At 35.6% G+C, this 20,745-nt stretch overlaps 1 protein-coding gene across 1 annotated transcript; it reads right to left on the minus strand.

Annotated features, from left to right (window-relative positions):
* Window positions 1–1,430: 1,430 nt before the first annotated feature.
* LOC131941952 (metabotropic glutamate receptor 1) lies at window positions 1,431–18,157 on the minus strand. The gene is made up of 11 exons (XM_059301587.1): window positions 18,007–18,157; window positions 17,209–17,457; window positions 16,551–16,680; window positions 15,106–15,254; window positions 11,971–13,488; window positions 10,878–11,282; window positions 5,335–5,570; window positions 4,207–4,378; window positions 3,354–3,841; window positions 2,324–2,408; window positions 1,431–1,826 (listed from the first exon to the last, which is right to left on the minus strand). The coding sequence occupies exons 2-11, from the start codon at window positions 17,455–17,457 to the stop codon at window positions 1,431–1,433; spliced, it is 3,828 nt and encodes a 1,275-aa protein (XP_059157570.1). The 5' UTR covers window positions 18,007–18,157.
* Window positions 18,158–20,745: the final 2,588 nt, after the last annotated feature.

Genomic DNA, 20,745 nt, shown 5'->3' on the forward strand with positions numbered 1-20,745 from the left:
GGTCTCACTCACTAGTAATAGATGATACAAGAGAATGATACAATAGATGATACAAGAGAATGACACAATAGATGATACAGGAGAATGATACAATAGATCATACAAAAGAAGTACAATGGCATAATTTTAAAAAAAAACGATCTTTTTGGAAATTTTAAACATTATTTTTAATTATATATTTTATTCTAAAACTCTTAAAATAGTATTTATAAATCAATTGAAAAAAAAAACATACAAAATCAGGCATAATTTACAATAATAAGCATATAATTAAATCAAACGAAGGCAGAAATGTTATTTTGCTATAATATTTAACTCAGCGATGCGTAAATGTGTGTACTTCACTATGGAGTTGCTCTAGTCAAATGAAAATGTCTAGTTATGAAGACTGCTAAACATCAATCATAGCATCAAAAATACTTGCTCGAAAGGATTGCGTGGACAGAGTAAAATTACTACCATTGACCAGTGACGTAGCGAGGTCGGGTGTCACCCGGTGCGGCACTTAAGGGTGTCACCCCACCCCCCCCCCCAGAGGCGTAGCGACCCTTCCCGGGGACAAACTTTCAAATTTTCGATTTGCAACCCCCCCCCTCGAACTTTTGATTTTCACCCCCACCCTCAAGTTTTTCTCTATATATTTAGCTATTTTTTGCCATGGTGTCACCCCCCTAAATGGTGTCACCCTGTGCGGTCCGCACCCCCCCCCCCCCCCCCCCATCGCTACGCCTCTGCCATTGACTCTTTGAAACATTTACTCGGCGGTGTGAGGGGGGGGGGTACAATACACTCCTTATCTAACGTTCTAACTCCCCCCCCCCCCCTTCACCCCCAAGCCTTTGCGGGCGAAATTTAAAACAAAAAGTCAAAGTACATAGTTTACACATTCCTACATTTGCTCAATCCCCACTGGAAATTTTAAAGCCACCACCCCCCCCCCCTCTCCCCTCCAACCCCTACATCTGAGTAAAATATCTGGAATAAACCATATTGCTGACTGTGATTTGCTTAAATGGTGACAATTAAGATTTCAATGTGATTTACATTTTTAGCCGATTTGCAGAAATGAAACTGAAAAGTAACATGCAATTACTTTTGGTAGAAATTATTAAAGCGATTTTTATAATTCACAAATTTAAGTAAAATACTAAACCCACGATAGGGACCAAATATTCAAAAACATTACTCTTTTAAAATTATTTTTAAGTTTACTTTTTAAGCAGCGTTATTTTGGACACGTAATGTTTTCACAAACTCAACTACGGAAAAAGCTTTTGGTCGTCAACTACTTCTTTCCGCGAGTTGGGCCCGTTGGGACGCAGTGAATTGGAGAGCAATATCGATTTGCGTGCGACCATAGTACCTCCCTTGTTCGTCTTCTCGAACCTCACAGCGCGTGTGAAATATTTTGCTTACTTTCCTATTATAGGCTACCTAGCGTTGGTCAGCACGTAGTACAGTCTCGGGGCTAGCAAGAGAGCCAGGGCTGTTGTGTGGTTGATTAGAATAACAAAGATGATGTAGTAGATACGAATCTTTAGTCGGTCTGACATGAAGTAGGCTGGGATAAAACAAGCCCATGTGGTCATTTGGATTGAGAGACATGTGAAGAGGAACTTGCTTTCTGAATAGTGGACTTGAAAAGTTCGGTAACGAACAATCATGAGCAGGCAGACGACAAGGAGTGTCAAGTTGTGGCCCAGGAACATGTAAATGTGGACTGGGGGGAACTTGCAGACTTTTTCTGCGTATTTGACCAGCTCTGAAGGCTGTTGGGATACCATCTCAACAGGTACGGCGATGTGAATGGAGGCTAGCATTATAACCTGTCACAGGAAAGAAAGAAAGAAACCTTACAAACATATAAATAATAGTTTCCACATTTTCATATTACTTAATTTTCTAAAAGCTTGATCTCTATGTAACATACATAGACACAAGGGAACAGACACACATATAAGAAAAAGGCATACCACAGAGAGAGAGAAAGAAGGTCACACACATATTGAAACCAACCTCACACTTAAACAGACTAGACAAACAAACGGTAAGACAACACACATACCAAGAACAGTCAGCCAACACACTGACACACATACACTAGCCACATACTCCAAATACCTTCCACAAACATAGGAAGACCTATCACACACACACACACAAAGCTCTGCCACACACAACAAACAGCGATAAACAAAAGAAGAACAATCTTACTCAGCCGCTAATGTTTTTTTTAATCTTAACTAATTTGAATTCGGAAGCTACCGACTGCGCAAATTACGAGCGTCAACAACAATTAATGTTTTAATAATGCTATACTTGCCTCAAAAAGGACGAATAAAACTGCAGCAGTTATTTCATATTTGCGAATCTTCTGTTTATAATCCCGTTCCAAAGTAGCGCTTGGACTGCAGTATAAGAGGTCAAACAATTTAACCAGAAAGCAGATATAAAGCGAGTTGAAACTTATTTCAAACATGACTAGACCAATGAAGCAGTTCAGTGGCCTGGGTTCAATAACAAGAGCTGGTATAGCCAGGTAACCAACACTTATAGCAGAGATCTCACAGTGCGTAAAAATAAAATGTGCTTTGTTCATAATTAGATATTGTTTTTTCTTGCAGTAAGCGTATAGCATGAAAGAATTCACGTAAAGAAGTGTCACGGTTAAGAGTACTAGCACTTGAGAGTGAGTTGAGAAAATGCTATCGTAGGAAAGTTTAATTAATTTACAGGCAGTTTTCTTGCCGTCTTGATAGTAGGGCCAGTAGAGGATCGGGCATTTTTTGCAATTTGTTCCGTTGTTTGTGACGATTTCGTAAAAGCTGCATCTAACACATGCCCAACACAGACGTGTGTACTTTCGAAACGCGTCCCCTGGACACACAGGTTGGCAGTGATTTGAGGCTAAAAACGTTTCTTCAGGCACGGTGAATCCTTGAAAATCTATTCGTCTTAGAATTCTGCTCTTCTTAGTGTAGAAATCAAACCTTGAAATTTCAACGACCTTCTTGGCGGTATTATTAAACGCGACGGACTGGAAAATAGAAACCTCTGTCACGCTGTTTCCTTCTTGATCAAAAAAAGGTTTGTCTGGGTCTCTGAATGATTTCATGTTTTCGAGAATCGAAACCATTTCACCTCTGTGTTTACGAAAGCAGGCCATCGTCTCGTTTTTAGATTTCCCAGGGCATAAAGTGTGTAACAAAGAAGAGAGTGCTCGGGCATATATCTTAACGGTATCAAACACATCTCCCAGAGGTAAAGAATTGATTAAATTGTCATCTTGACAGAAATGTTGAGCACATAATTGATAAAAACATTTATAAACTGTTTCATAAATGTCTATTAACCAAGGATCCCGGGGTTCCTTTTTATCCAACTCCAGCAAATGGTATTGTAATCCTGGAACAGGATAGGCCGATGGTCCCATGACTAGAATGCCTTTATTTAAATTTCCGTAATACAGATCGTATAAAAAGAAATCACATCCTATAATGATAACAGAACCTTCTAAACCCGAGCTATTCACAGCCTTTGAAATCATCTGTACTAATTGGTATCGGACGAAGACAAGGATAACGTAGACACCGAAATGTTTGCGATGGTAGAGAAGCAGGCTCTCGGCGTCAACATCATTCCTTACTCTAGAGATGACAGCTATGGACAAGCCATGCGATTTGTAAGCATTCTTCAACAGAGTGACAAAACAAATACCGTAGGTTGTTTGTTCAGCAATCACTGAAAAGTAGCTCCAACCTTTATAAGCCAAGAACTGAACCAAGACTCTGATTTGATGCTTCATTGTGGCCGTAATCCGAAAGAATGTGGGATACTGCTTCTGTTATTGAAAAATAAGAGACTGCATTTAAATGAATGGTCTAATTGTATACTTAATATTCTGGAATCAACGAACCGATTTTGTTCAGGGGTAGCTTGTTACGCGAAAACATTTATTTTTGGGTAATGACACACAATACAGCGGTATGTAAGCGGCTCAATCTAGAGGTTTTCTCTTGTCAGAATCTTATTGTGCATTATGCTAGCGATGCTTAAGTTTAGTCTATTTAACATGAATGTTAAGAACAATAGTGTGTGTATAACCCTGCTATGTAGGCCTTATTGACAATGCTACATGTATGTGTCTCATTATGTAACTCTGCTTATATCGTGTGAGATGGTCAGTCTAAAATTCTACAATTGTACCTTGTTGGACAACTCGTCGTCTGTGGCCCAGGAACTAATGACAGGCAAGTTCACGGCCCCTAGTATAGACGAGATTGGTATTGTGGTCAAGCTGTACTCTGTACCAACCAGTCCGATAACATCGAACGACCTCAAGTAGCCAGGGACTTCTATGAGATTATACAAAATCGTTCTGCAGTATAATAACAATTTCACAGATTCTAAATTTGTTCATTGGATTGGAACGCGCTATAAAAAAACAAGTCTTTCTCATCAAATCTCAAATCTTTCGCAACGTGCTTTTAGACTCGACATAATAAACACTTTTGCATCATACGCTGTTAGATTCGACACAATAACACAAATCTTTCGCATCATATGCTGTTAGATTCGACAAAATAACACAATCTTTCGCATCATATGCTGTGAGATTTGACACAATAACACAAATCTTTCGCATCATATGCTGTGAGATTTGACAAAATAACACAAATCTTTCGCATCATATGCTGTGAGATTTGACACAATAACACAAACCTTTATCGTCATATGCTTTTTGATTCGACTGGGGAATGAAGCGAACAGCTTGCAAAGCCGATAAGTTTGCGCTCTCGCAATTATCAAAGATCACATAACCTAATTGAAAATCACGTCCCAATTCTTTTCTCTGAAAACGAAAAAAATATACATGAAGAAATGAATTATGCGATTTTTAAATTAGATCTTTTTTTTCGGAAAGTATTATAAAATGTCAAAATTTAATTATTTTTCCATTTTCTTAACGTTTGTTGAGGTATAATAATATATAGAGGAACTAGGTCAATCTGAAGTTAGCAGATCGTGTTTTAACAATCAGTTTTTGTTTTGGGATTTAGGATAGGCCGAGGAAGCAAAAAAGTTGTAGATTTAAATGACATTAGAGGGAGGATATTAGTACAGCAAACGTCAATAACACATTTTAAACGAAATTTTACCAGGTATTCAGTCATTTAGAGGTTATTGAAACCCCTTTAAACACCTTTGAAATTACACGCAGAATTAAACTTAAAGCAAGAAGTTATTACCTACAGTGCACAAAGAAATAGGAGATTACAAATTGTATATTTCATTATAGATCTAGCTCAAAATTGTCCCACCTTGTTCATGTACTCAATTGCATAGATCATTGTTCTCATCATAAAATAAGGGATACTGTTCTGAACACGCTTGCAGTCGACTGTCACACCAAACGATCCTCCGATTAGAAAGTCCCCTGGCTTATAGAAATAGACATCCTTCAGGTCCCCAACATAGACGTACTGGTGTGAGTAGTGGGGGAAGTTGAGCATTAGAAACAAGCTGGACAGGACTGGAGGAAGTGTATGGAGCATGCTCAAACTTGATATCTGTTAAAAAAACATATTGATATTTTGAATTATAGTTGTACTAGTTATTTTCGTCAGTTAAAAAGTTAGTTTAAGATGCTCTAGGCTGTTAAAGTTTTGATTTTTTTTTTCTTCCAATACGCCGTGTTCCAACATGTTTTACCAAAGAACAACACGTTTTTTTTTCCTAATCCGTATTTTTCAACGAAACCGATTTATTTTTAACAATGGATGATTAGTGTCTGATGCAAATTCGCCTTTTGTACATTGCTTGGCCTATTCGCCGAAAACATCGAGCAGAACGTAAGTTGAGAAATACTTTAATTTCTGTATTTAATTATATTGTGACAACACGCACACACTTGTTTCGACTTAGGTATTACGTTTAACTAAACTATTTTCGTCAATTTAGACTTCATTAAAATAAAATTTTAAATTGAGTTTGAGTTTGAGTGTGAGTGTGAGTGTGAGTGTGAGTGTGAGTGTGAGCGTGAGCGTGAGCGTGAGCGTAAGCGTGAGAGTGATGTTGATGTTGATGTTGATGTTGATGTTGATGTTGATGTTGATGTTGATGTTGATGTTGATGTTGATGTTGATGTTGATGTTGATGTTGATGTTGATTTTGATTTTGATTTTGATTTTGATTTTGATTTTGATTTTGATTTTGATTTTGATTTTGATTTTGATTTTGATTTTGATTTTGATTTTGATTTTGATTTTGATTTTGATTTTGATTTTGATTTTGATTTTGATTTTGATTTTGATTTTGATTTTGATTTTGATTTTTATTTTGATTTTGATTTTGATTTTGATTTTGATTTTGATTTATTTTTTTATTTGGATTTTGATTTTGATTTTGATTTTGATGTAAACACATTTAAGTCGAATACTAACAAACTTCAAAACTAAATCCTAATCAAAAATGTTAACAATCGTCTAATTACATAGTATTTAAAGCACAGAATAAAATAAATCATTACCTTAAACCTTAACCTAAACAACTCATCTAAAATAACTGACCTTACTGAAAATATTAAACCGAAAATTGACCATGTACTGATTTAGTAATATCAAAATTAAAAATTAAGATATGTTATTTTCCAGTTTTTAAAGTGTATATTTTTCTCAGTTTCACATTTTCTAAAACGAACTTTGAAATAAAATGTTATTATTAAATAAAGTGAGTTAAACTTTAACAAAAATTTCTGTTTTGTTGTTGTTGTTGTTGTTATTTTAAAAAATGAATTTATCGTGCTATAACAACAGTTAATGGCTGATTATACCAATTTAAAATGTGCCTGAAGTGTGCCTCTTTAATCATCTAGGTTTATTATAGAAAACAATCTTATAGTTATTTCAATCTCAAATTAAAATAATTGACATCAAATATGGCCGCTATCACCCTAACAATGATGAAAATCTTTTAAACTTTATAAATATTTATGCTTAATATTTTGTTTAATAACTAGATCTAGATCTAGATCAAGACTCTAGACTGTAGACTATAGATCTAGATCTAGATCTAGATCTAGATCTAGATCTAATCTAGATCTAGATATAGAATCTCGATCTATTCTAATCTACCAAATGTAACAGTATTAGTACCTTGGTGTATCATAAAAACAATAGCGATTTTTCTTTCTGCTTATATAACATAGATCTAGTAGAATTTAAAAATAAATCTGTAATAGAGACACTTCGTATCAATCGCACTTAAATCAAAAGTAGATCTAACAATAAATAAATATTGACATTAATTCTCTAAAAACATGTGTACACCATTTTTTGCAACGTGATAAATGGTGCACATGAAAAAACTTAAAAGGAAATTTCCATAAATCATTAGTTGGTATCGATGTTTTATTACTAGATCTAGCTTTTATTACAAGATTTTATTGAACATGCTTCCCCTGTCTGTCTTAGGTTTTTACTTACTCTTATACGGAGTATGGAGGAAGTATTTTAATCGTCCACGTTTTAGACCTCACTGAGTCAGAAAACATTAGTTATGCAATTTTTTCGTCTGTCTGTCTCTCGTACAAGAACACAATAACTTGAGTACCGTTTCAGCTAGGTTTCAGAAATTTCATATGTAAGTACTATATCAACTTTGTAATTTTCGATCAATTTTTAAGCGAGTTCTAATAACCAGAAGTTGCACTTATACTACTTTTGGTTTCTCAAAAGCCTAGAACGTGATTACTATTTCGGTTATGTAGACGAAATTTCATACATGTCAGGAAAAGATTTTATTCCCTGGAGTCTGTCATCTTTTAAGTGATTTCCGGTCACAGTCATCTTTTAAGTGATTTCCGGTCACAGTCATCTTTTAAGTGATTTCCGGTCACAGTCATCTTTTAAGTGATTTCCGGTCACAGTCATCTTTTAAGTGATTTCCGGTCACAGTCATCTTTTAAGTGATTTCCGGTCACAGTCATCTTTTAAGTGATTTCCGGTCACAGGAGGTAGTACTTCACGCTATTTCCGGTTTCTCCAAAAACCTGCCGAGCAAAATTTCGACCACTTCTAACGCACCGATTCGTTTCAACATTGGCTCGGGGGGGGGGGGGGGGGGGGGCAAAATCCATGACAATGAAATATTATGTCAATCTTGACTTAATACGATTGCCTAATTAATGTTTACCAATATTTTCTATAAATAAAGGAGACAAGAAGATAAAGGAAAAGATTAAAAGAAGAAAATAAACAATTATTATTAAAGTTATAACAACGCACCACTATTTAAATAACAATAAACGAAAGCGTGACTCACTATATTATCTATTGGATACCTTTACTAAACTTTAAGAAGCGACCCAGTTTTTTCTTTAATTAAATAGTGGTGTATTATTGTATATTTAACGAAAACATTTAGTTATTCCTTTTTGTGCATAATCATATAAAAGCTTGTTATTAAAACGTTGTTTTTTTTTTGTTTAACCTGCTTTTTCTGTTTGTTGTGCTTTTGTCATATTTCATCCGTACTGGGTCGAAGTTGACGAAGAAAATGTTGAAAATTCCTAACAAACCGACTTTTTAAAAACTTGGCATCAGATTAAAATTTATTTGATGCTTAGCTAATTAGTAGAGATATGATATAATAAAGTTTCCTTTTATATGTTAGGGATATAATAAAGTTACCCTATATACAGAACTATTTTCCGCGCCAATACACCAACATTACATTGTTTTTGTTCCTTTGGTGTAGAATTGTTTATTTAAGGCAGTGAAAAAAATCATAAAAACCTTTTATAATAATAAGTATTATTTTAGTAATTATGTACTAAAAAAGGGTGTTACGCTTAATAAACTGTAATAAGTCAACCACGCTTTTGTATAGTTTCTTAAAATATGAATACATTTTTCTATATCTATAGAAAACATTTTTATTTTTATTTTTAGTGCATGCATAATAGATTCTTATTACACACTTTTTCTTAATATTTAACAGAAGTTTAGGTAAAGGTTAGGTTAGAAGAGGTTCCTATCGGTTTGATTTCAATGGACACAAACGAGAAAAGTCTTGATTTAATTTCATTGATGTTTTTATTGTTTTCGGTGATCAATTTTAAATCAAAACCAGAAAACAATCGGATTGTTTATATCCATCACAGACATTGAAATAAAAAATCGCTAAACTGTAAAAAAGTGTATCTGCAAAGTTCTCAATACAAATTAAAATGAGTTGTTTTTTTTATGTAGTGAGGTTTTCAGAATATTGATCACGGAGTTCCTGTACAGCCAATTAATGTTTGTCTTATAAAAGTAAAACTTCCATTTATAACTTAGGCTTGATGGAAATAGAAATTTAGCCCAAAACATTATTTTAATGTTCTCTGTACTTACAACTTCTATAACTTTGATTCTTAAACAAATTAAATTTATGTATTATTATTATGCTAGTTGTTTTTTTTTTTATTATTTTTTACGATTTCTGTTATTACAAAATCTAAAACAACGTGTTTTTGTTTGAAAACACACGTTGTTTTTTGTTTATGTCAGCAATAAAGATGGAAGATTGTCGCCAACACTGGCATGTCCATTAAGTTTTGTTTTGATTTTTTGGTTTTGTTTACCGTGAATAATATTTTATTTTTTATCTTTGTCGAATTCAAGATTACATATTATTTCGAATGCGCTTTTTAAATGTATTTGAATAATAAATTACACGTAAAATAATGTAAGGTCATTTATGTCTTCATGGTTGGAAATATTCAACAAGATTTTCTTACGTCACAATATTCGGATGTGAAGAGACTTCTATTAGGTCAAACTGAACAGTAATAGAGGATAAATAAGGCTGTACAATTACGTAGTTAAAACAAAGATCTGTTTGGAAATTATATAAATTATTTTTATATTATTTATTAATGTTTTAAAACATATAAAAACAGTATTTTACAATTCATCAATTAAAAAATAAAAACATACAGATCTGGACATGTTTGCAATAATAAGCATAGAATGAAATTAAACGAAGACGGATTTTATTTTGCAATAATGTTTAACTCGCCGATGCGTACTGAATTATGGAGTAAAAATCCGTTGCTTATGTCAAATTAAAATATCTAGTTATAAAGAAAGTTAAACATCAATAATATTATAAAACGTACTTAATCCACCCCACTGAGAGAACAAATTGACTGATAGTTACCTTGAGACATCTTTCCAGATTAGGGTGGGGTGAGGACACTTCACCCCTTCTCCACCCCAACCCCCTCACCACACACACACGAGATCTTCTAATCCTACCTCCCACTCTCCAGAGAATTTTTTTTAAAAGCCAAATAAATTTATTTTACAGCATTCTCACATTTGCCATCTTCCCACTGGTAATGTTATAGCCCCCATCCCGCGTTCCCCCCTTTCCCCACACAACCCTCCATCTGAGCAGAAGGTTGTAATTTGCTTAAATGTCGACAGTTTATATCTCAGTGTGACTGGCATTTTTAGCCAATTTACTAAGATGAAACTGAAAAGTAACACAAAATTACTTTTGGCGTAAATTATTAAAGTGATTTTCTATGAGGCATAAATTTAAGTAGAACACATAACCTACGACAGGGGTCAAATATTTAAAAAAAATAGTATCACTAGTTTTAATTATGCTTTTAAGTCGAATTTTTTTTTGGGACCAAATTTGGAAAATTGTTTGGCTTGTCAGGCTAGACTAGACTAAACAATGGACGTGACTCTACCTCGCCGACTATTCTTTCTGTTCGTGGGATCGGACATCGGGAGCGTTGAGAAAACTACCGACCTGCGCACATAGTATCTCCCTTGTTTGCCATCTCGAACCTCCCAGTGCGTTTCAAATATTTTGCTTACTTTCGCATTATACCTAGCGTTGGTCAGCACGTAGTACAGCCTCGGGGCTAGCAAGAGGGCTAGGGCTGTTGTGTGGTTGATTAGAATAACAAAGATGATGTAGTAGATACGAATCTGTAGTCGGTCTGACATGAAGTAGGCTGGGATAAACGACGCCCATGTGGTCATTTTGATTGTGAGACATGTGAAGAGGAACTCGCTTTCTGAATAGTGGACTTGGAAAGTTCGGTATCGAACAATCATGAGCAGGCAGACGACAAGGAGTGTCAAGTTGTGGCCCAGGAACAAGTAAATGTGGACTGGCGGGAAACTGCAGACGTTCTCAGCGTAGTTGACCAGCTCTGAAGGCTGTTGGGACACCATCTCGGCGGGGAAGAGTATGTGCATCAAAGCTATAATAATACTCTGTCACAAGACATAAATAGCAAATTAAAAACACGAATCATATACATATTTAGACATTTTCATCTTACTTTATTATCTAAAAGCTTTATTTCTCTATCACACACACACACACACACACACTTAAGGGAAACAATCCACACACACAAAGACAGTCACTCTCACACAAGTAGACCAGACACACGTAAGTTAAAGTATTTGTAAAGTTCCCCTTCCAAACCTGACGGTCTTTGGGGCAAGTGAAGTAGAGTTCACCTGTTTCTGTGACCTCGGTATATGAAGGAATAGTGTGATACACAAGCAGACCACACAAACACAAGTCGGCCAGCCATACAAACAAACAAGTATATCAAAAAATACATACATGAAAAACCAGATTCACACACTTTAGACAGGCCACACACACACTCATACACACATCTATACCAGGCATACATACATGAAAACCAGCTTCACACATACGTAGACTCACCACACACACACATACACATACACACACGTATACCAGCAACAAACATTGCTTTTTTCATTGAACTTCTTTTAGACACTATCATTTACTCACATGTTCAGGCAACTTTAATTATCGCCTAATTAATCTTGTCCAGTCAATCAACATTTGGTTGATTTTAAAACCTACCGACAACGCAAACGACAAGCACTACATTCAATTTTGTAATAATGCTATACTTGCCTCAAAAATGATTAATAAAACAGCTGCAGTTCGTTCGAATTCTCGAAGCTTCTCCTTATATTCCCGATCCCCAATAGCGTTTCGACTGCAGTATACAAGGTCGAAGGTTTTTATCGCCAAGCAGAGATAAAGTGCAGTGAAGCTGATTTCAAATAGGCTTAGACCTATGAAGCAGTTCAGGGGCTTTGGTTGAACAACAAGAACAGGTATGGCCAGGTAACCAACTGCTATGGCGGAGATTTGGCCGTTGGCGATAACAATGTGAGTTCTGTTCATCTTCAGAAATCGCCTTTTCGTGTAGTAAACATACTGCGTGAACACCGCCATGCACAGGAGTGATAATGACACAAAAATTAACAACTGCGAGTAAAGTGAAAAAATGGTGACGTAGGAAAGTTTAATTAATGCACAATTTGTTTTTTTGCTGTCTTCATAAGACGGCCAGTAAAGAGTGGGGCATTTTTCGCAATTTGTGCCGTTTTCTGCGACGATTTCGTAATCGCTGCATTTAACGCAGGCCCAACAACATCTCGAGTAGAGGGACCGTCGGGAGTCCCCGGCACAGGCCGGCTGGCAGTGCTGGGAGGCTAAAAACTTTTCTTCAGGCACGGTGAACCCTTCAAAGTCCATGTGTGTTAGAAAGGTAATCGTCTTGGTATAGTAATCGTACCTTGAAATTTCAACGACTTTATTGACAGTATCGTTGGCGATCGACTGGAAAATAGATACCTCCGTGACGCGGTTTCTGTCGGTATCAAAAAAAAGTTTGGTTTGGTCTGTAAAGGACTTTACGCTTTCGATATGAGAAATCATTTTAGCTTTATTCTGTCGAAAGCAGGAAACCGCTTCGGCTTTAGATTTCTCATAGCAGTTGATAGCTAATAAATTGGACAATGCTTTGGCATATATCTCTACAATATCAGCGACATCCCCCAGGGGTAAAGCATTAATTAAATTTGCGTCATGGCGAAAGTGCTGAGCGCATAGTTTTTTGTAACACTGATACACTTTTTCATAAATGCTTTCTAGCCATGGATCATGCGGTTCTTTGTCATCTAACCCCAATAAGTGATCTCTTAATCCCGAAACGGGAGAAGCAGGGGGTCCTAAAGACAGAAAACCTCTGGCCAGGTTCCCTTCGTACAAGTCATAGTAAAAGAAATCACATCCTATCACAACAAGCGATCCCTCTAGACCCGCGCTCTTCACGGCGCTTGAAATCTTCTCCACCAAAGAGTACCGAACGAACGCCACTATGACGTAGACTCCAAACTTTTCGCGATGGTAGAGGAGCAGACTTTTGAAGTCGACGTCCTCACTCACGCTCGAGATGACGGCGATGCACATGCCGCTTCTTTTGTAGCTCTTCTTTAACAGTTTGACATTTCGATGGCCGTACTCGGTGGCGTCTGCTATCACTGAAAAGTAGAGCCATTCTTTCTGGCGCAAGAAGTGCAGCAGGCCATCGATGTGATGCGGCATGGAGGAGGTCACACGAAAGATTGTTGGGTACGTCAGCTGTCATCAAAATAAAATGTGTCACTTAGCATTTAGCATGTAACGTCTGTTTATAAAAAAAAAAGGCACACGAGTAATTATTTCGCAATGGCATATACATGTATACACGTAATTTTGCTTGTGCACGTATACGCAGATATATAATTTGAGAAAGTGAAAGTTTATTCTTAACGACCTTTAGCAGTCAAAACCCATACAAGGGTATAGACCCAAACATATATTGACGTGGACTGGTAGTAATATAAGCTCACCTAAAGTGCTGAGTTGGGGAATGGGTAGATTCTTAAATCTAAATACTTTTAAACTTGCTTCTTCTTCCTTCTTAATTTTACTGTTGGAAGGGATTCCCTCCAACACAATTAAGTAAACGTGTCAACTGGTTATGCGCCATTGAAGCCATTGACTCCAATTTCAGCCTGTTTTTCTTTTTGGATCTGCTTCCATAGCCTTTGTTCAACCAAGAATAAACTTCGAGGCAGCAGTTGTTTGATTTTGGAGTTGTCTCTCCTAGAAGAGTGACTGTCCCCAGCTATTGAGCCTCGCATACACTGGGGTTCGAACCGGGACTTATCGGTTGAGTAACCATGAGCTTAACCACGCCGACCTCCACCGATACGTTGACTTGAGTAGACAGACTAACAGACTAAAAACGAATTAAAAAAATATACCTTAATTAATAAGCTCATTTTATGGGTAGGCCTACTTAAGAGAAAATAGTTGCATGCATCGGGGACTCTTAAAAAAATATGGTTGCCATAGCAACGACGGCCATCTTGAAAAAATAACCTTTTGTGAAGGTCTCAAGGTTAAAAAATGAACACTTTAATTTTACTGATTTTTCACCATACCAAATTTTGAAAATTAAAAAAAAATGGTTTTCTGTTACAACCACTAATGAGCTGACTAGATATTAGAGTTAGTCCACGATTATATGAGACCTTCGCAAAAAATAAAGTAAGTACTGCTTCAGGTTACCAGAAATTGCTCAGAAAATTTTAGGAAAGTTCAAATATGATAAAAAGAAATTCCGTCAAATAACTGAAACGGTACTCAAGTTATTATGTGTACATATAAACAAAGAGACGTACACTATTACAAAATTAAATTAAAGTTTTTCCGGCTCGGAAGATTATAAAAACGTGAAAATATGTCAATGTGTTTGATTTTTTGAATGATTGCTATAGAGTGTAGATCATTTATGTTCCGTATACGAACAAGTAGGGAACTTTAATGTGGGGTTGCCGCCTGGGCGCCGACACTTAGGGGCGCCAAGCGTGGTAGAAAAAAAAACTATATAAAAAGATCTTTCAAAGCTGCATTACTGAATCATCCACAGTCATTTGCCAAAGAAAATAAACGGCTATTTAACGGACTTTTAAAACTGTTTTTTTTTAATCAATATGGGACACCAGAATAAAACGGAATGTGGCCAGTAAACAGCGTATCAACACTTCCCAACTGGTGGAGTGGGGGGGGGGGTGTTGCTTTTTCACCAACGATAATTCTATGTATATAATTGGAGCAGCAAAATGAATAGTTTGCCTTGGCTGCCGGAGAGGGTCGCTACGCCGCTGGTATCACTAAAGACATGAAAACCGAACTTGTATATTTCCTTACCTTGTTCTTCAGCGCGTCGTCCGTAGCCCAGGAACTGATGACTGGCATTTGTATGGCTCCCAGGATAACCGAGAGGGGTATTGTGGTCAAACTGTACTCGGTACCAACCACTCCGATAACATCGAACGATCTCAAATAGCCAGGGATGTCTGTGAGAATATCAAAAAAATAGTTCTGCGGTATAATTGTAATTCCACAGATTTTGAAGTTGTTTCTGAGATTTGAAATAATAAAACAAACATTTCTCATCATACGATGTTAGATTGGACAGAATAAAACAAACATTTCTCATCATACGATGTTAGATTGGACAGAATAAAACAAACATTTCTCATCATAAGATTTTAGAAATAGACAAAATAAAACCAACATTTCTCATCACACGATGTTAAATTGGACATAATAAAACAAACATTTCTCATCATACGATGTTAGATTGGAGAGAATAAAACAAACATTTCTCACCATACGATGTTAGATTGGAGAGAATAAAACAAACATTTCTTATCATACGATGTTAGATTGGAGAGAATACAACAAACATTTCTCATCATACGATGTTAGATTGGAGAGAATAAAACAAACTTTTCTAGTCATGTGTAGCTAGATTAGACAAATTAAAACAAACCTTTATCGTCGTGTGTAGCTAGATTAGACAAATTAAAACAAACCTTTATCGTCGTGTGTAGCTAGATTAGACAAATTAAAACAAACCTTTATCGTCGTGTGTAGCTAGATTAGACAAATTAAAACAAACCTTTATCGTCGTGTGTAGCTAGATTAGACAAATTAAAACAAACCTTTATCGTCGTGTGTAGCTAGATTAGACAAATTAAAACAAACCTTTATCGTCGTGTGTAGCTAGATTAGACAAATTAAAACAAACCTTTATCGTCGTGTGTAGCTAGATTAGACAAATTAAAACAAACCTTTATCGTCGTGTGTAGCTAGATTAGACAAATTAAAACAAACCTTTATCGTCGTGTGTAGCTAGATTAGACAAATTAAAACAAACCTTTATCGTCGTGTGTAGCTAGATTAGACAAATTAAAACAAACCTTTATCGTCGTGTGTAGCTAGATTAGACAAATTAAAACAAACCTTTATCGTCGTGTGTAGCTAGATTAGACAAATTAAAACAAACCTTTATCGTCGTGTGTAGCTAGATTAGATAAATTAAAACAAACCTTTATCGTCGTGTGTAGCTAGATTAGACAAATTAAAACAAACCTTTATCGTCGTGTGTAGCTAGATTAGACAAATTAAAACAAACCTTTATCGTCGTGTGTAGCTAGATTAGACAAATTAAAACAAACCTTTATCGTCGTGTGTAGCTAGATTAGACAAATTAAAACAAACCTTTATCGTCGTGTGTAGCTAGATTAGACAAATTAAAACAAACCTTTATCGTCGTGTGTAGCTAGATTAGACAAATTAAAACAAACCTTTATCGTCGTGTGTAGCTAGATGTGACTGGGGAATGAAGCGAAGGGCTTGAAGAGCCGAGATATTTGAATTCTGGCAGTTGTCAATTATAAAATAACCCAATGTAAAATCTGGAAGAATTTTTTTCTCCTGGAAAAGAAAAATAATAAATAAATGTTCGAGTCTTTTAAACTGGAACGGTCGCATTGAAAATGATGTACAATATCTATAAATAATGTTTTGTCATTACGTTTGGTATCTGCCAATCTGTTACCGGAGATGGGGCGGGCTAGATCTCAGCGGATAACGTGCTCAGATGATAGAGAGTCGAATAGCTTACCTGAAAGTCTAGAGTTCAAATCCTGGTTTCTTGTCATTAAGAACGTTCACCCAGCTCTGATTGTAACCCGACTTACGTGTACAATGCGGGTACGTAAAGAGTCATTGCAAGTAACTTAACTACAAATTAGGGGACGTAGTGGTCTAGCAGTAGAGAGCTGGACTGCTAACCCGTAAGTCTCGAGTTCGAATTCGTTAATGAAAGTAAAGGCGGCTGGGCTAGTACTGACCACACTATCTCTTCATATGCCGAAGTCACTTTCCCTATAGACCGTCAGGTTTGAAAAGGGAACTTTACTTAAACAACAAATGTATTTTTTATCACGGCTAAAATGTTACCCTGTTCACTACGTCGACTGCGTGGACCATTGTCCGCATTAGAGCATAGGGAATGTTGTTGTGGACACTGTGGCAATCATAGGTTACTCCAAACGATCCTCCGATTATAAAGTCCCCTGGCTTATAGAAATAGACATCCTTCAGGTCCCCGCTGTACACGTACTGGTGTGAGTAGTGGGGGAAGTTGAGCATTAGAAACAAGCTGGACAGGACTAGAGGAAGTGTATGGAGCATGCTCAAACCTGACATCTGAAACAGAAACACATTTCAACTCATGGTAGTGATTGAAATCGAAGAATCAGCAAAAAATTAAAATATGTTTATACGCTACAATTTTGTTTTTAGAAGGCCTATAGAGGCGTTATATAAGGTCAAGATGTTTGCTTTGCCTCGCCAGCAAGTGGCATGTGTTATTGGCTAAAACTATTTCATTTTCAAAATATTAGAATGAACAAAACGAAACGTGGATTAACCAAGTGTCGACTCAGATAATAAAGTCAGTTCTAAGAAAAGAACCCCACTATAAAACATCAGTGCTTGTAGTAGCATCCTTTAACACTTAGCAAGACTAGGAATTTATCTTATTATATATTAATTGTGCGGGATAGGGGGGTAGGGTTAGATGTAAGACGAATTCCTAAAGTCATCACTCAAATGGGGGGGGGGGGAGACGAATTCATCACTCCCACACCCCACCCAGATAGAAAAGGCTTTACAAAAACAATACGATAATTATAGGTTAGGCCTGATGGGGGTGAGTATTTATGACCTTCGATACGCACAGTGCTACGATCTTACCAATAATCGGGGCTACGGCTACGATGAGAATTAAGGTAACGATACTACTAGCAAAGATCACCTAAAATAACAATAGGCAGTTGATAACAACACTGTTGCGCCTGGATTTGGCAAACGCTAAGACAAAAACAATGAAAATGTTGAAGGAAGTCCATCAAACTCCAACAGTGTACGTTTGCTTAGTTGTGTTCATAGGTGCGCAGGATTAGGGAATTTCCGTAACTCATTTTACTTGGGGTAAATGATCGAGATTATTGTTTAGTAATCTAGGCTATTTATAGTTGTCAGAAAGCAATACATGCCTGAAAGAAACACTGCTTTTAAATGCACTACAAATAAGAAAATAAAAACTTGCTTACTTTTCAAAAAGGTTTGGTCGCTTATGAGATATACAATATATTTTAAAAACAAAAGCCTTTATTTTTTTTTAAAGAAGCACCTTTTTTTTTATTTTCTTAATTACGGTGTTTTTAAAAGCTTTTTAGTATAAAGGATTTTATATTTGTTTTATTTAAAGGTAAAGCCACTTTTAGATTTAAAAATATAGGTTGTACAGACGAACAAGCAACAACCCCTACACGCACGCACACACACACAAATACACCACGACCAAATTCAATACAACAAAATATAGATATTTTTTAAATGTAGATGGAATCGCGTCGTTTTAAAGACTAAATTTTTTAATTTTAAAACTTAAATATATTTTGCAATAAAAATTAAATATAGCCGTAGTTTTTTTTAAAATTCTAAATAGAAGTATAATAAATATAATTATTCCAATATATGTACCCGTCGAAGACCTAAGGTCAAAACTGTTAGCATTTCTCTTTCTTTGAGTTTTCTCATTTATGCTTTGTTGAAAAGAACCTTTAATTACCTATTGTATAGCAGTGTAAAAAATAACTTTTAATTACCCTATTTTAACGTGAATACCCTTGTGTCCAGAAAATGCGAACCAAACTAAGTAATTAACTTAGATGTTTTGTTTACAATGGCCATGGATCAAATATCCGTAATTAGACATAATTTAATGTTCATACCTATTTGAAAACAGTTTAGTATAAATTTGACAGGAATATTTATTATATCCAAATTACTTTCTTCGTTTATTTTTGTGTGTCAAAGAACAGGAGAATTATTAAAAGTTTAAATTCCGGACAATCTTGCGTCCCTTTAATAATTAAAATTGAGGCGAAAAAATATTTGAATTTTTAAACCTTTCAATATGACATTTCTGAGAATCTGGTATTTTTTTAGTTTCAGCACCGGAGCCATCTCTTTACCAAATGCCAACTTTTTGTCGTATCTGCAAATGATCGATCTAATTCAAGCACTTTAAAAAATGTATAACTTATAGCAGGCCGCGGTCAATGTAAGTTAGTTTTCGGTCACTTTAAACTCCATTATTGGAATGACTCTAATTCTTTGCTAAAATGAGAGTGAACAACAAAAACTTTTTCAAGAACGATTTCCTTGCAACTTTTTTACAAGTACCCAATCTAATAAATGTGAGGAACAAATAAACCAAATAAACATCCCCAAGCTTGTTTTTATTGTTATAATTTTTATGTCTAGACAGAATTATTGTATTTGTATACCTATTTAGAATGATGTGTTATTTTAATGTCAAGACAGAATTATGAACTATTGGTATGTCTAAGACTATTAATCGAGCTTTTATACGCACATATTTCGTGTTCATTAAGTTTGCTATTGTTTTAGTTATGCAATTGTATTGCATTAAACATTTTAAAGAACTGAAAAAAAATGAATAGAAACGTTTGGATAAAAAGCTTTGAAATAACTAAAAATAAAAATAAAAGCGTGGGTCGCTTCTTAAATTCTAGGAAAAGTTTTCGATACATAATATAGCTTTTCTTTTGAGTTATTTAAATGGTAGTTCATTTTTATTTATGTTAAGAAAATCATTTTATTTTCTACTTTTTCGTATTACATAAAAGTCTGTTATTAAAAAGTCTTTTATACATTATTTATATTTTATCTAGTATAAGAAATTGTATGTTTTAAATTTAATTATCATCTAGCGATGACTTCCATCAAACGAGTCGGTTGTAGGCTGTTAAAACTCTGTGATTATAGAGAGAGGTCCACGCTGTACATGAATCTTCAGTATCCTTGGAGGTTGTAAAAACCAATGTCGTTTATCTAATAAACATCACGTATATCATACATTTAGACTTCTATCCTCGCTTTTAAGCAGCAGATCTTCCCTCTTGTAAATAAAACATTATCAAAGAAAACTTTAAGAGCCCGATTTGTTTTTGAATCGCTGAATTTCATTCAGGCATTTAAAAGAGGTTATAGTGGTAGTGGAGGTAGGAACTGCATGTGATTGGTGCATTGGAAAAAACTGGTTACGTCTATGCCAAAAGTCGTGGTCATACTATTTATTTTTCTTGAACCAATATGTCAAAAGTCATTTTGTTGGGAGCCTATACGTCGTGAGCCCATTTTTCGGGAGTCAACTTGTCGGGAGCCCATTTGTCGCGAGCCAATATATGGGGGGCAATTTTGACTAGGTCATTTTGACTGGGCTATTTTCTCACTGGACGTTTTAACGATGCAGCAAAATTATTTGCGTTAAAACCGACCAGTGATACCTAAAAGACAGTTATCTGCCCCTGCTTAGTTCGTGGTACAGACAAGAAACCACCCAAGATTTGCCTACAAAAAGCAAACAGGTATTGTGGACAAATACTTGTAACCATATCCCTG

Source organism: Physella acuta, unplaced genomic scaffold, assembly GCF_028476545.2.
Source record: "Physella acuta isolate Inbredline_101_S28 unplaced genomic scaffold, ASM2847654v3 ptg000378l, whole genome shotgun sequence".
NCBI lineage: Eukaryota > Metazoa > Mollusca > Gastropoda > Physidae > Physella > Physella acuta.